At 47.0% G+C, this 14,147-nt stretch overlaps 1 protein-coding gene across 4 annotated transcripts in view; it reads right to left on the bottom strand.

Annotated features, from left to right (window-relative positions):
* Positions 1-14,147, bottom strand: part of Ccdc91 (coiled-coil domain containing 91) — a 172,628-nt gene that overhangs the window by 16,310 nt on the left and 142,171 nt on the right. The window contains exon 13 of one of the 4 annotated variants that reach the window (XM_041639216.1): positions 5,004-5,144. The exons of the other annotated variants lie outside the window; for them this stretch is intronic. Within the exon in view, the coding sequence (XP_041495150.1) occupies positions 5,139-5,144 (6 nt within the window). The 3' untranslated portion in view covers positions 5,004-5,138. Of the gene's footprint in view, positions 1-5,003; positions 5,145-14,147 lie in introns of those variants that run through there. 4 annotated transcript variants of the gene reach the window in all.

Raw genomic sequence — 14,147 nt, 5'->3', positions numbered from 1 at the left:
CTGTGGTAGGGGTAATTTTGTGTATCCGCATACGGCAAATGTTTGTGGAGCGAGACACGATACTTTAGGCTTTAAGAGTCACCAAGCCACCGTCATTGCGACCACTTCTGCACCTGGACTTAATAAAGATAACAGACCACAGGGCCACAGGAGTGGGCTAGGAATGCTCCCTTCCCATCTTAGTCCCGTCATATTTTAGTGAGATTCCTACCATTTTTGAAATTTTTGTTTCTCCCCTACAGAGTGAAGGTTACCCAGCTGACTGTAGGACAGTGTTTTGAAAACACGCACGGCAGCTGTGTTAACACCATTGCCTTGCTACTTCCAGCGTTCTTCGCTATCTACTGGCAACTCCAACTTCATTTAGGGAATTCCTTCTTTCTCTCGACTGCAATCAGGACTCCAGAGAAATGGCGGCAGCTAGCTCGGTCCATTCCCACTTGTCATGCAGAAGTCACCATCGATGCTGCTGCCTCTAGTTTCTGAGGCATCTCACTCCGTGTCCTCAGATGCCAATTAAGTGGGCTGTCTTTTAGTAAATCCCGTTTCCTTGAGTCGGCTGGTCCAGTTTCTAACACTTGAGAGCAAAGAAGCAGGACTCTGAGCGGCTGTGTCTCAGCATCGACTGTTTAATTAATGCTGCACTAAATTAAATAGAAGTGATATTGCTGACATCTCTGCATTTACAACCACCCACTGCTTTGCTTCTCATTTCAGCCCCAATACACAGCAGCCTGGGCGAAATCTACAAAGGAACCCAATCCTCCTCCAAAGCTTCCAGCAGCCCAAGGTGTCAATGATCAGCACTGATTGATCTCTGTGGAGGCCTGGGCATAAGGAGCTCCCAGAAATATAAGGCCAGTGTTCAAGCCGCCATGGTACAACATACCTGAGATCTTAAGGAGGGCTCTTTTCAGTCTGGAGGTCAGCTTGGGTTATGTGTTTCGAGGTAGCCTGAGCTAATACATAACACCTACTCTCAAAAACAAGCAAGCAGAAAGAAAAAAACGGTTGAAGCAAAACTGTCCAGAATAAAGTGTTTAGAAGCAAATGATTATCATAAATAAGCAGAACAAGGAGGACTAGTTTTGTGGAGGATATAGAGATTTTTAATGATTATGTAATGTGTGTCCCCCTTTCCTAGCAAGTATTCCACCTCCCGCTGATGGGGAGGCAGATGATTCCAGGAGGTCACTGTCTTCTACCAATTGAGCCAATCTGCATCTAAGGGGAAGTCGGGAGACCAAGGCTGTGAAGGACTTTAGGTACTAATGGTCATGCTTTTAAAGGAGCAATGAGCTGATCTAGTGGGGACTTTGTGGTTTCCAGAATGACAGTGTGGAATCCTGAATGAGTATCATATCCTTATTTACGACGAAAGAATACACAAGGTTCCTCTTTCAGCGGGTGCTTTTTATACCAAGATGTAAAATATGCAGAGACTCAGAAGACATTTACTTCAAACTTGACAGTAGAATAAGCACTCCTTGGTAGGACACGTACACATGCACAGAGTGCGCACACACACAAAGACATCATATACATGCACACATACAGGCATGAACACACACAGGTGCACACATACACAGGCATACACCTTTACCCCCTGTGGGGAGCGTGAGGGGATGAAGGGCAGACATAAGGACTCCCTGTTTCTTACATAAAAGCATTATTAGCTCATTCCTCCCTGGGGAAAGTTCAGTGTCAACCACTTTTAATAAACTACGTGCCAGGCTTTTCTCATTTTGCAAACTTGTCTATTTTCCATTTTAATTAACCACACACAAACACACTCAGAACTTTATGTATTTAATTACTTCTGAGGGTAGTCTGTTTGCTTAGCTTTAGTTAGTGGCTACTACCTGAGCCTATATCCTGGCTTTGAGTTCTGGGTGTACATGTAAGGCAGACCTTGGCCAGACATTGTTGACCAGCATACCTTGTTGTGAGGAGGCCGCTTGTTTGTTTTCCGGCCGCCGAGACTCCCAAAGTAACCACACAGACACCATGTTATTTAAATCACTACTTGGCCCATTAGCTCTAGCTTACTGGCTAACTCTTACATCTTATTTAACCCATCTCCGTCAATCTGTGCATCATGACGAGGTTGTGGCCTACCAGCCAAGTTTCAGTGTGTCTGTCTCCGACTATAGCTTCTCCCTGACTCCGCCCTCTTTCTCCCAGCATTCAGCCTAGCTTTCCCTGCCTGACTAAGTTCTACCTTGCTATAGGCCATTAACCAATAAAATCAACACATAGAAGGACTTCCCACACCAATCTGGTTCAGGTGACTTAGTACTGATGGTATCCGTTCACAGAATGATGAACTAATACAATGACCCTAACATGATCTCAGACACAGCTGCTACGGAGCAAGCACTGCTCCGGAGAGGGCAGCTAATGGAGACCGTGCTCTCCTGAGGATTTCATCACTGTAAGCCATTCTTCTTCCCACCACACTTCCACTGACTTCCTGGAGCATGGACTTGTTATGATACAGCAGACTCTACACAGTCAGCTTACAGTGTTTGTGTCTGCGGCTTCCTCTTACTTGCCCTGGATAGCTGGTACTGATACTGAGCACTAGAAACTGTTGGGCCAGTGACCTTTTGATTCCTAAACGTTTATGCGAGTTTCACCTTCTTCTTTACTCTCCTACATTACTGATGTAGGAGTCTAAGGTATAAAGAAAGTCATATTGTACTTTGGTAAGAGGAAACAGGAAGGAATCTTTACTACCTATGAAAGTATATAAAGAAAAAGGTATATATAAAACTTTTTTTTTTAAAAGACAGGATTCTAAAGCAACCAATAACCCCAGCTAAGAACAGAAGGAGAACGCGTGTTAGTCCCACAGCTCAGCTCCACCCCAGACAAGATATTCTCACTTTCAACATATGATACCCATGAAAAGGAAAACTGAGCCACAGGAAAGGGACGAACGCTGAGGATGGAAACAGGGTGAGTACAGTGATGGTCACACTAAATCTTTAGAGAACTGGATGAGCTAACTGATACAGAAAAAAGTCAGCAATATTGTTACACTGAAGCCCTGAGAGACATTGAAGTGCTGAGATTCAAATGTTCTAGTACCGACTATTAATGGCATGAAACAGGCAAGTATTGGTGGGATTTCAATGGGCCGAAAGGAAGATCTATCCCAAAGTATTTTACTTCAAATACAGAGCTAAGAAAACCTCTATGAACAGACAACATCTGGAAAACACAAATGAACTAGAAGGTTCTGTGTTTGAAGATGAGTCAACACTGTGGCTGGAGCCGTTAACCTTCAGATCAACCAACCAGTGAGGTCCGGGGAGAGCAGACAGTGAGCAAGCCTACCTCAGCCGCCCTTGTCTAGGCTCTTCGTGTGGCCCTGACGTCTCATCTCTGTCCAGTTTCACACGCAGAGCAGGTGCTGGAGAAAGTGGAGGCCAAGCTATAGCGGCATTTCATTTGTGTTTTAAAAAAGACAAAGCTTGCCTGAGGATAAGAGTAAAACAGCCCCACTGGTCAGCCTTACAGACCAGGCAGTGGTGACACGCACCTTTAATCCCAGCAGCCACACTAGTTTGCTAGAGAAACCGAGCCGTGCATGCCTTTAATCCCGGCCCTAGAGAGGATTATACAGCGAGAGGAGACAGCTCTCAGTCTCAGAAAGTCTGAGATCGCCATTTTCGGCATGAATGGAGCTAAGAACCAGTGTCTGGCTGCTTCGCTTGTCGGGTCCTCAGGCTGAACCCCACCGTCTTTCCACGCTACGGCAGTCTGGTGACCTCTAGGTCTGGGGCACACTGGGCAAACACTCTACCACTGAGCGGTATCCCGGCCCAGGTAACAGGTTTAATACAGCAAGAACATGGAAAAGGAAAAGGAAGAGACGCCCTGATTGGCAGCCGTAAATACAGAGACCAGAGATGTGCGGAGGGCCCAAGGAACATGCTGGAATTTACCCCAGCGCATTCTGTGGGAAGGCAGCTGGCCAAGCTCTTTATCCTACAGAACTTTGCGGTGACCCCGCAATGAGGAAGACTGCTGTGACCACCACACGCAAGAGAGCCCCAAATTCCAGCGGTGCGGCTGCTGTCAATGCAGGGCAACAGCAGACTCACAGACACATGACAACACCCAGCTCCCCATTCTGTCAGTCCACGGAAACAAAAGCCTCATCTACCAAACACCATGGAGCCTCTGGAGGGCGAGACACAATGTAGACATCGGCTACAGAAAATTCCAGGTTACTTAAAGAAAGAACGCCACCACGGAGCCAAGAGGTGAACATTCGCTAGGATGCAGGGCAGTTGCTACAGCTGTTTGAATGAGAATGGGCCCACCCCCACCTCCCAGCTTGACTTCAGAGAACCAGCTCTAGGATTAGCTGAGAGAAAAAAAAAAACTAGAAATATTTCTGCAGTAACCATGGTGACCTGAAGAAACTCCCAAAGTCTGTGGTGGCAATTTGTAATGCTCTGATTTCTGACACCCTTCCTGTGTTTGAGGAACTCCCCAGCCCGTGAAGTCCAATTCCCCTACATCAAACTGAGCAAGCTCAGTCATCTGGCCTGCTCGCCTCTGACGCCACTTACTGGTCACGTGAGCAGGACTCTAAGCACTGAGGTCTCTGCACAGGCACCTGTTCTAAGACGGCAACAGAGGCATCCGTCTGTGGGGTGTGGCATCCGTCTGTGGGGTGTGGCATCCGTCTGTGGGGTGAGGCATCCGTCTGTGGGGTGTGGCATCCGTCTGTGGGGTGTGGCATCCGTCTGTGGGGTGAGGCATCCGTCTGTGGGGTGAGGCATCCGTCTGTGGGGTGAGGCATCCGTCTGTGGGGTGTGGCATCCGTCTGTGGGGTGTGGCATCCGTCTGTGGGGTGACGCATCCGTCTGTGGGGTGTGGCATCCGTCTGTGGGGTGTGGCATCCGTCTGTGGGGTGAGGCATCCGTCTGTGGGGTGTGGCATCCGTCTGTGGGGTGTGGCATCCGTCTGTGGGGTGTGGCATCCGTCTGTGGGGTGTAGCATCCGTCTGTGGGGTGAGGCATCCGTCTGTGGGGTGTGGCATCCGTCTGTGGGGTGTGGCATCCGTCTGCAGGGTGTGGCATCCGTCTGTGGGGTGTGGTGGTTTTTTGTGATTTCTCATGTCACAGCTGCAGCAAAGGAAATGCTACCTTTAGCTCGTTCTATAGAGGAGATTCTGGTACTGCCCACGGGAATTTGGCCTTAACCTTGGTTTCTAGCCTTCCATTTGGCTAACCACTCATTGTCCTTCTGATAATCCTTGTGGGTGTTCACCCTCTGGCGTCGGCTTCTGTGTGAACAAAAACTAGAAACTCAGAGGAGTAAGAAGGACCTCGGGTTGGTTCTCTGTCTGTAAGGCTGGAGGGTCAGTTACCCAGGAGACACTGGAGAGAGAACAAGTCAAGTGTGCAGCCCCAAACCTTCAGCAGTCTGAAACAAATTATTAACTTCAGGGCTTGAACAAGTGGCCTGGCTCTCCTTGCAACAAATGGCACCCAATGTGGGAAACTGCATCCACATAAAGCCCAAGAGAGCTTGGGAAGGGATTCCAGATAGAAAAGAATAGAGTAAAGCAGGGCTTCTTGGTAGCAGCATTTTCTCAAATGGGCCAATCAGTTTATATCTAATGCAGACCTCTGTGTGATTTCTTGAGACTAAACAGCTGGGGGACCCTGGTGGGACGGACTTAGTCAACAGGGGTACGAAGGGGCGTGAACAGTGGGATACTTAGCTACACAATGTCTCAGATGAGTTTCCTATACCAAAGCTCAGCATCCAGCATGCAAGGTTAGTGTGGCAAATACTTTTCACGCATCTCCCAGGCTTGTCTCTCAGAAGACATGGAAACGTTTTCTCTTAGGGTTGCCAAAGTACTGTGTTTCACACTAGGGCCCACTATATTGCACCAGACTCCAGGACACAACACTGTAGCCTTCTGCCTGCAGGTGGGAAGCGGAGCAATCAGCACTGAGGAATACATATTTGTCTCTTCATGGGGAAGTCCACAGCAAGATTCACATTGGGTTCCTTTGTGTCTTTGGTAGTGTGATTCTAACACTTCAGTGTGAGGCAGCTGATTTGAGGGTGTAACACATTCAAATGTCCTTTCTGTTGCTGAGGGTGTCAGAAAGTAATTCAGCTCTGGGAGACACAGAATGAGTTGTAGAGTAGAGTTTGTGATTCCCACAAGGGGCATTAATGGGGGAGTGAGTCTCGGAAGGGCAGCAATGATGGCCAGACCTATTCCACCTCCTCGGGCTTTGCTTCTAAAACCCACACCTGAACACCTGAATCCTTCAACAGATGGCTCTTCACAATCAGCTTATCTCCCCCCCCCCCCCACCCAGTCATTCTCAAAACGTCAGTGAGAATATAAATGTTTGTGTGTGTATGCAGTTTTCAAATGGACCATAGCAACTTCATCTTAGGTGATATGTAGATTTATAATAAGTTAGTTTTAGGGGCGGGACAGATAGCTCAATGCTGATAGGCAGGTATTGCTGTCAAAGAGGACCTGGGTACAGCTCCCAACACTCACACAGAGTGGCTCACCATCTGCAACTTCATTCCCAGGGGCATCTGACACCCTCCACTGGTCTCCATGGGCACACTGAGCACATAAGCTCACAAAGACACAGCATAAATAAAAAGAAAAAAATTAAAATGAGTTTACAGGGTGTAAAGCAATGTGATTCATGGAATCACAGCTGAACCAATTGGCAAAAAGGGAAGAAAACAAGAACTCACTAGGACAGGGATGCAGCGATGAGAAACACCCACAACCAGAGAGAGAGAGAGAGAGAGAGAGAGAGAGAGAGAGAGAGAGAGAGAGATGTGCAGGGCACCGTCACCCCAAAGGTGATCAGTACTGCAGGGGCCCCCTGAGACTATCCAGTTAGAACCCTGCCTAGGAAACAACATTCAACAGTCTCAAGTTTTAGCTGGGGGCAAAGCCAGACTTAGGGTACACCCACAGCCACGGACTTCATTCAAACACAATATGGCGGTAAGCAATGAGCAATCTCCCTTCTCTCTCATGGGCTGGCCTTCCTTTAGGAGGGAGCACCCAGAATCTGCAGCCAACAACGGGCAGGAATGCTGCTGTGTCTCTGAAGGAGAAAAGAAACACCACATCCCTCAGAGGAGGACATTCTCGAGATGTTTCTAAAACAATATTAGTTACAACTGTTATTATTAGTTTTGGCTATTTTTTCAAAGGAAAGGAATGTTTGTGGAGATACACATAATAGAAAATAATAGCACAATAGAGCAAGCACATTAAGACATTACAAAGTGTCTTTTAGCCAGAAAGTCTTTCTTCTTACCACTGAAAATCAGAAAATAAGAAGATGACAATCTCAGGAGCTACACCCACCGGTCTCCTTATAGCAAAGAGGCCAGCGAGAGTCTTCATAAACATGAAGCCATAGGGTGAAGAGTGCTGACTCACTAGGGTCACATGCTCAACCTCACACCCAGTTCCTAGCAGCCAAGCCTGTGACACTCATCATCACGAAGGCTATTGTATTTCTAGATGTTCTGTGGGGAGCGCTGGTGAAAGTTAGCTCAATGCCTGGAATTTAGTCTCTTCTCTCCTCTCCTCTTCTCTCCTCTCCTCTCCTCTCCTCTCCTTCCCTTCCCTCTCCCTCTCTTTCTCTCTCTCGACAACAGCGTGGTATCTCCAATGAGAAGAAAAGATCTAACAGTGAGAGCATTAGAAACAGAACTTGACAGCAGGAAACACTGGTGCTGTGTTGCTCACCTCCAAACCACGAAGGAGAATTAAGTTTTTGTTTGTGGAACGCCCTCTGAGCCAACCTAACTTCAAGCTTTAACAAAACGGACGGCTTTCAGGGCACACTGGGACCGTGACTCAGTTTTCTTAACTTGCTACAAACAAAGCTGTGTTCTAAGTAACAACGTGTGTGCCTGGACAAGCGTCAAGACCAGCAAGGCCCTGGTACACTAGGCTCTCCTTTCTCTCAACGCCAAAGGGAAGTGAGACTTGAAGTGAGTTTGGCACTAGCCCATGTGAAGGAAAGCGCTGAAGACTGTGCAGTCTATTGGAGGCTTTGAGTGAACTCCCCTAGTCCTGATGGGAGGCTAAGATAAGGCTGGGAGCAGTGACTGGCAGGCAGAGGGCAGGGAAGGCTCTGGCCACAGCTGCTGGGAAGGCATGGGCTACTGTCCATGGCTTTCTGACTTGAAATAGGAAATAAATCTGAACTGCCTTTACAGTAAAGAAGGGACAGTTTGTGAAAGCAAAAGACTTGGTCTCTTACAGGAACGAGCAAATCTATGTGCACAGATTGTTACACTCTGCAGAGCCTTGGTCTCTTACAGGAATGAGCAGATCTACGCGCAGACTGTTACATTCTGCCTTTCCTGGGGTCTTAATGCTCTGCCACCCTCGGTCTTTGCCCAGCGGCCATGGCAGCTAGCAGCATATGGTGAGGGTCAGATCTACAATGTTGGTGACGGAGCTATTGTGCCTCCTTACAAGTCCCAGGAGACTCGAGCATGGGATCCATATTATTGCTCCTTCCCCAGCTGCCCATGGTCCTGTGGAAGCTGGGGAATATAGGAAGTAAAAGGCTGATTAAAACAAATACATGATACGTTTCCTCGAGGCTGCAATTCACAATCGGGTGGATGCTGTGGTGATGCTGCTGTCTGTGGGGTCACCCAGGCTTCTCTAAGAAACCCCCCACCCGCATTCTGTAATGGAGCTCAACAAACTCATCGGTCTCGCCACGCCAGACTTTGGTCTGGCACCGGTGCCCATCATGGCTGGTTAGAAGTGCATCAGTCTCCCTAGGAAAAGTTTGTTCCATTATCTTCTAGATTCTTGATAGACTGGGGCTGTAGTTCTCAAGATTATTTGGTACATGAAATTCAGATTCTTTTGGCTGGACGGTGGAGGTGAGAATTCATTATGATGATTTTATCATTTTTCTGCTAGCTAGTCTTTATTTTAGAAATACACATACACTGGCGCGTGCACACACACGCACACACTCGCACGTGCACACACACACGGCATACACACACACTCGCACGTGCACACACGTGCACATACACACTCGCACGTGCACACACACGCACGTACACACACTCGCGCGTGCGCACACACGCGCATACACACACTCGCACGTGCGCACACACACACACTTGCACACACACGCACACACACTCGCACGTGCACATACGCATGCACATACACACACGCACATACACACACTCGCGCGTGCACACACACGCACATACACACACACTTGTGTGTGCACACACGCATACACACGCACATACACACTCACGCGTGCGCACACGCACATACACACACTCGCACGTGCACACACACGCACACACACACTCGCGCGTGCACATACACACGCACACACACACACTCGCGCGTGCACACACACACGCACATACACACACACTCGCGCGTGCACACACACACACATACACACACTCGCGCGTGCACACACACACGCACACACACTCGCGCGTGCACACACACGCGCATACACACACTCGCACGTGCGCACACACACACTTACACACACGCACACATACTCGCACGTGCGCACACACACGCACTCGCGCGTGCACACACACGCGCATACACACACTCGCACGTGCGCACACACACACTTACACACACACGCACACACACTCGCACGTGCACACACACGCACATACACACACACTCGCGCGTGCACACACGCACACACACGCACACACACTCGCGCGTGCGCACACACACACTCGCACGTGCACACACACACTCGCACATGCACACACACGCACACACACACTCGCACACACACACGCACACACACACACTCGCGCGTGCACACACACGCACATACACACACACTCGCGCGTGCACACACACGCACATACACACACTCGTGCGTGCACACACACGCACATACACATAGCTGTCCATTTACTTAGGGGCTATTTATCCAGGAACCTCAACCCTTCATTGTGCTATCCTCACTAAAATCAAGTTACTGAGAAAAACATGTTGCATGTATTCATAGAGCAGGCATCTTATTTTATCCACCTTCTTCATTTCAGCCTGGGCTAGCAACATTATCAATACAATTTTTTTTTTGTTTTGTTTTCTTGCTTGAGCCTTGTGCTCAGAACATAAAGTCGGAGAAGACCACACAGGAAGAGTCTTATTTACTGTATTTCCAGTACCAGCTATGCAGTTCAGACTGGCCTGGAACTTGTGTATGTCTGAGGATGATCTTGAACTCCTGATCCTCCTGCCTCCACCATTAACATGTTGGGATTACAGGCGTGTAACAACACATCTAGCTTCATTCTTTTGTCTCCATCTTGCTCACCAAGGGGGTTTGGCCAAAAGTCAAAGCATGGACTTCAGAATCAGACTGTAATTCTCTGCCTCTGTGACTTGGGGGTGAGAGGCACAACCACATTCCCTGTCCTCAGGGACATTCTTACAGTCATCATTTCAAGCTCTCTGCAACTTTGGATTTCCTTCTTAGTGATCCATTACTTATACCACAAGACTTTTATCCATTGTTAGTAAAACACTCACCTGTTTGAACCATTGCAAAATAATGTCATCAAAATCATAGCCTGTCCTGAATGTGATGGTCTGGCCTCTAGTCACATGTCTGGGAATATTCCCAAGCGTCTTCTTATCAATGACACTTTAGATCAAGAATGAAGGTCAAGAAATGTGAAGAATTCAAGGAAGAATTTAGGACAGCAGCCAGCATTTTAGGGTCCACTTGTACTGATACTGAAAGTTGCAAGGACCCTTTAAACCCTTAAAACCCTGACAGCTCATTGGATTTATAAAGCTTTCTTCTAAATAAAATTTTCTAAGCTCTACACCTAGGGAGGTGTGCTCACTGGAGGCCACTTAGCACGGCAGCTAGAACTGGCTGGCTTCCCTGACTCTCAACAGTTTTCTAGAGGGCCAGCTGACACGGATGAGATGCTACAGATCTGGAAAGGAAAATCCTGATGGTTTAAATGAAACGAGAAGGCTGAGCCCACTCAGGCACTGAAAACAAGTGACCAGAGAGTACAACCACGAGGGAACGGTCCTCATGTGTCTCAGTCTAGAGAAGCAATCTCAAATACGACATCCGAATCAAACGCCACAGCAGGTCCTGTGGGTCCCCACACAGACACACTCCCTTACTGACTACAGCTGGACCAGGTCACACAGAAGAAATAACTGATCAGGATGAGGGAGCAGGGGTGGGCGGCAAGAAACAGCATTGCTTCTGCAGGTGTGTGCAAGAGAGGTCAAGGGCTGCAACTCTTAGGACACAATCAGTGCACACCAGGAACTAAAAAGCCCTTGACATACTCAGTAGTGGTCAAGGAAGAAGCCATTTGCATTCTTGGTGGAATGTCACAACTGTGAAGGGGAGGGAGGGCCGCAACACGCCACCATACTAGATACGAAACAAGGCAACGGCAACGGGACAAGCTCTCTAGAGCTGTCTGCAGTTCCAGTAACTGTCACTATCGGAAGAAATGGAAGTTCTTCTAGAGCTGTCTGCAGTTCCAGTAACTGTCACTATCGGAAGAAATGTAAGTTCTTCTAGAGCTGTCTGTAGTTCCAGTAACTGTCACTATCGAAAGAAACGTAAGTTCACATTGGCTCAGTGCTGCCTTTAGCAGCTGAAGATGCAAGTGAAACCGCAGGGGACTGCAGCATTGCTGGCCTTCGAGAGCCTGGTTGTGATTAAGAAATTCTGACAATGTCTTGGCCTCAGACCTTTGAAGTAAAGATAATTGTTCTTTGCTCCCTTCTAAAAATCTAAATTAAAAGAATCCTCCCAAGTGAAGGTTATTTTCCTGGAGATGATTTTGAAAACACAGGCCGTAATTCTGGTTCTTAAGAGGAAAAAATAATAATCTTTTATTACATTTGGATGAGGTTTTATTTTTAGGAATCACCGCCTGGCTGTGAAGAGCCGCTGCGTGCTGGATGCTGTTCACGCTTCCTCCCTCACGGTGAGCTCATGTGTAACAGTCTGAACCTATGGGATGGGCTGCAACTATCCATTCCAGCCCAAGGGCTATTGGTCGTCCCAAACCACAAATTCTCCCTGCCCCAAGAAGTATCTGGGATGTGGTCTTTCCCGTCTCATTTCTCTGCAGCCTGCGGCACTACTGATGCTTGCTCTAACGGTTGGTCTGGCCGTTTATAAGACAAGGGAAAGACTTCTCCAGAAGACTAAGGGAAAGCCAACTGCCTAGTTCCACAGTGAGAGGTCAGGAGTGTTCAAGGACCGACTGGGGCCTCTGACACCTGATTGCCAGCGCTGCTTCAGCAACATATGGCAGGTGTTCAGCTCAGCTGTTGCAGCATGAAGCAAGGCTCAGTGCGCCTAGAAGAGGAATTTTTAAAAATATGATCGGGTTGAATATTTGTTTGTTTATTTATTTATTGGTTTTTTGAGACAGAGTTTCTCTGTATTTTTGGTGCCTGTCCTGAAACTAGCTTTTGTAGACCAGGCTGGCCTCGAACTCAGAGATCTGCCTGCCTCTGCCTCTTGAGTGCTGGGATTAAAGGTGTGTGCTACCACCACCCAGTGGGTTGAATATTTATTTATAATTATTTTAAACACCCAAACTGTTTCATTATTATTTTTTTGATTAATCATGAATATTTTTACAAGTAGGATGTTTTGATTATACAGTTTTCTTGTGCTGTGGACCAGCAATGCAGTATCATGTGAGCGGTGCTGACGGAATCTGAGCACGTACTGGGACTTCCTAACTAGTACATAAGTAGCTCTCCTGCAGGAGTCTGAGCACTGGGACTTCCTAACTAGTAACTCTCCCATCCTAGATTCAGGGCCAGATGAATGACAGCTGTTTACGAAGTTTAACAACACTGACGGCACTCATACAAACAAAACAAAGAATATGCCACGAAGACTTTCCACACTGTGAGTCCAATATCAATTCCAGTATCCTGGGTATACTTTAACATTCACCAGTCTTGGGGGGTAGCTTAGAAAGTCACTGATTTACAGACTTAGAAAAAGCTATTTCCTCTTACGATGACCTGAATTTTATATCATGGGAAAGAAATAAATTTGAGAAGTTTACCATTTTGAATCTTCTCTTCCATTTTTTCTCAGTCCTTTAAAAGTAAAATCAGAAGGGGAAATGTAGGGTGGAGAAGTGTTCATTTCAAACTTTCAGCTTTGGGAAAGGGTCTGATGATGCTGATGAACACACAGACCAAGGCCTAGCTCCACAGATGTCTCAAAACTTCAAGGCTACTCTACAGACTGGAATACAAGGCAAGCTGGAACCACGGTCTACAAGGCTGCTTAGTGTCTGAGCTGAAAATCTTAAGCTTGATCTAGGGTTTCTTAAAAAGAAAAAAAAAAGAACTAAAGAAAGGAAAGGAAACATTTATCCTGAAAATGTGTTCTTTGATTAAAACAAAACAAAAACTATCTTCCAATGGAAGAAGTGGAGAGGACTTGCCCCAATTTAGGTTTTGTTTTTGTTTTTTTTGTTTTTTTTTTTGAAAGAGACAAGAATAAAAGGAATTAGCTAAAACAAAGCAAAATGAAAAATGTTTCCTCTAAGTTGGTTTGTAAGCTTTGGGTGTCCTTCCTCCGCCCCAAACATTTTCTAAGTCCCAAGATAATACATTGAAATTAACTTGAAACAATGAGTATAGTATTTTAGAGGAAGAAGGAAATACAGAATTAAAAATCTAAAATTTTCAGAAGTGACATAAAGAGGTGTTAGCAATTGCTGCTTCACTTGGGTGTTTCCACGAACTTTTCAGAGTTAGCTTTTCTCTTCAGGAAGACAAAATGCCCGATACTAAGTGTCCCCAACACAACTGCAAGCGACAAGTGGTAACTTTCTATGAAAACAGGGCTGTACCCTCCTGGGGATCAGTAAAAGGAGTGGGGTCAGAGCTCACCATGTAAACAGGAGGACCAACACTGATCGGAGCACACACTTCAAAATGAGCAAAACCTGCCTACCAACATGTGGCTTCTGGGTATTTTTACTAAGGGGCTGAATACAGTGCTCAGAACAGGTACTGATGCTGTACAGGTGTGTGCCCTTGCTACAGCTGCTGCATCCTATCC

The sequence above is a fragment of the Microtus oregoni genome, unplaced genomic scaffold, assembly GCF_018167655.1.
Source record: "Microtus oregoni isolate MIOR12 unplaced genomic scaffold, Mior012 000002F_ref0000024, whole genome shotgun sequence".
Classification (NCBI taxonomy): domain Eukaryota; kingdom Metazoa; phylum Chordata; class Mammalia; order Rodentia; family Cricetidae; genus Microtus; species Microtus oregoni.
The sequence above is the reverse complement of the archived record's forward strand: the minus strand, read 5'-3'. Positions and strand labels throughout refer to the sequence as shown.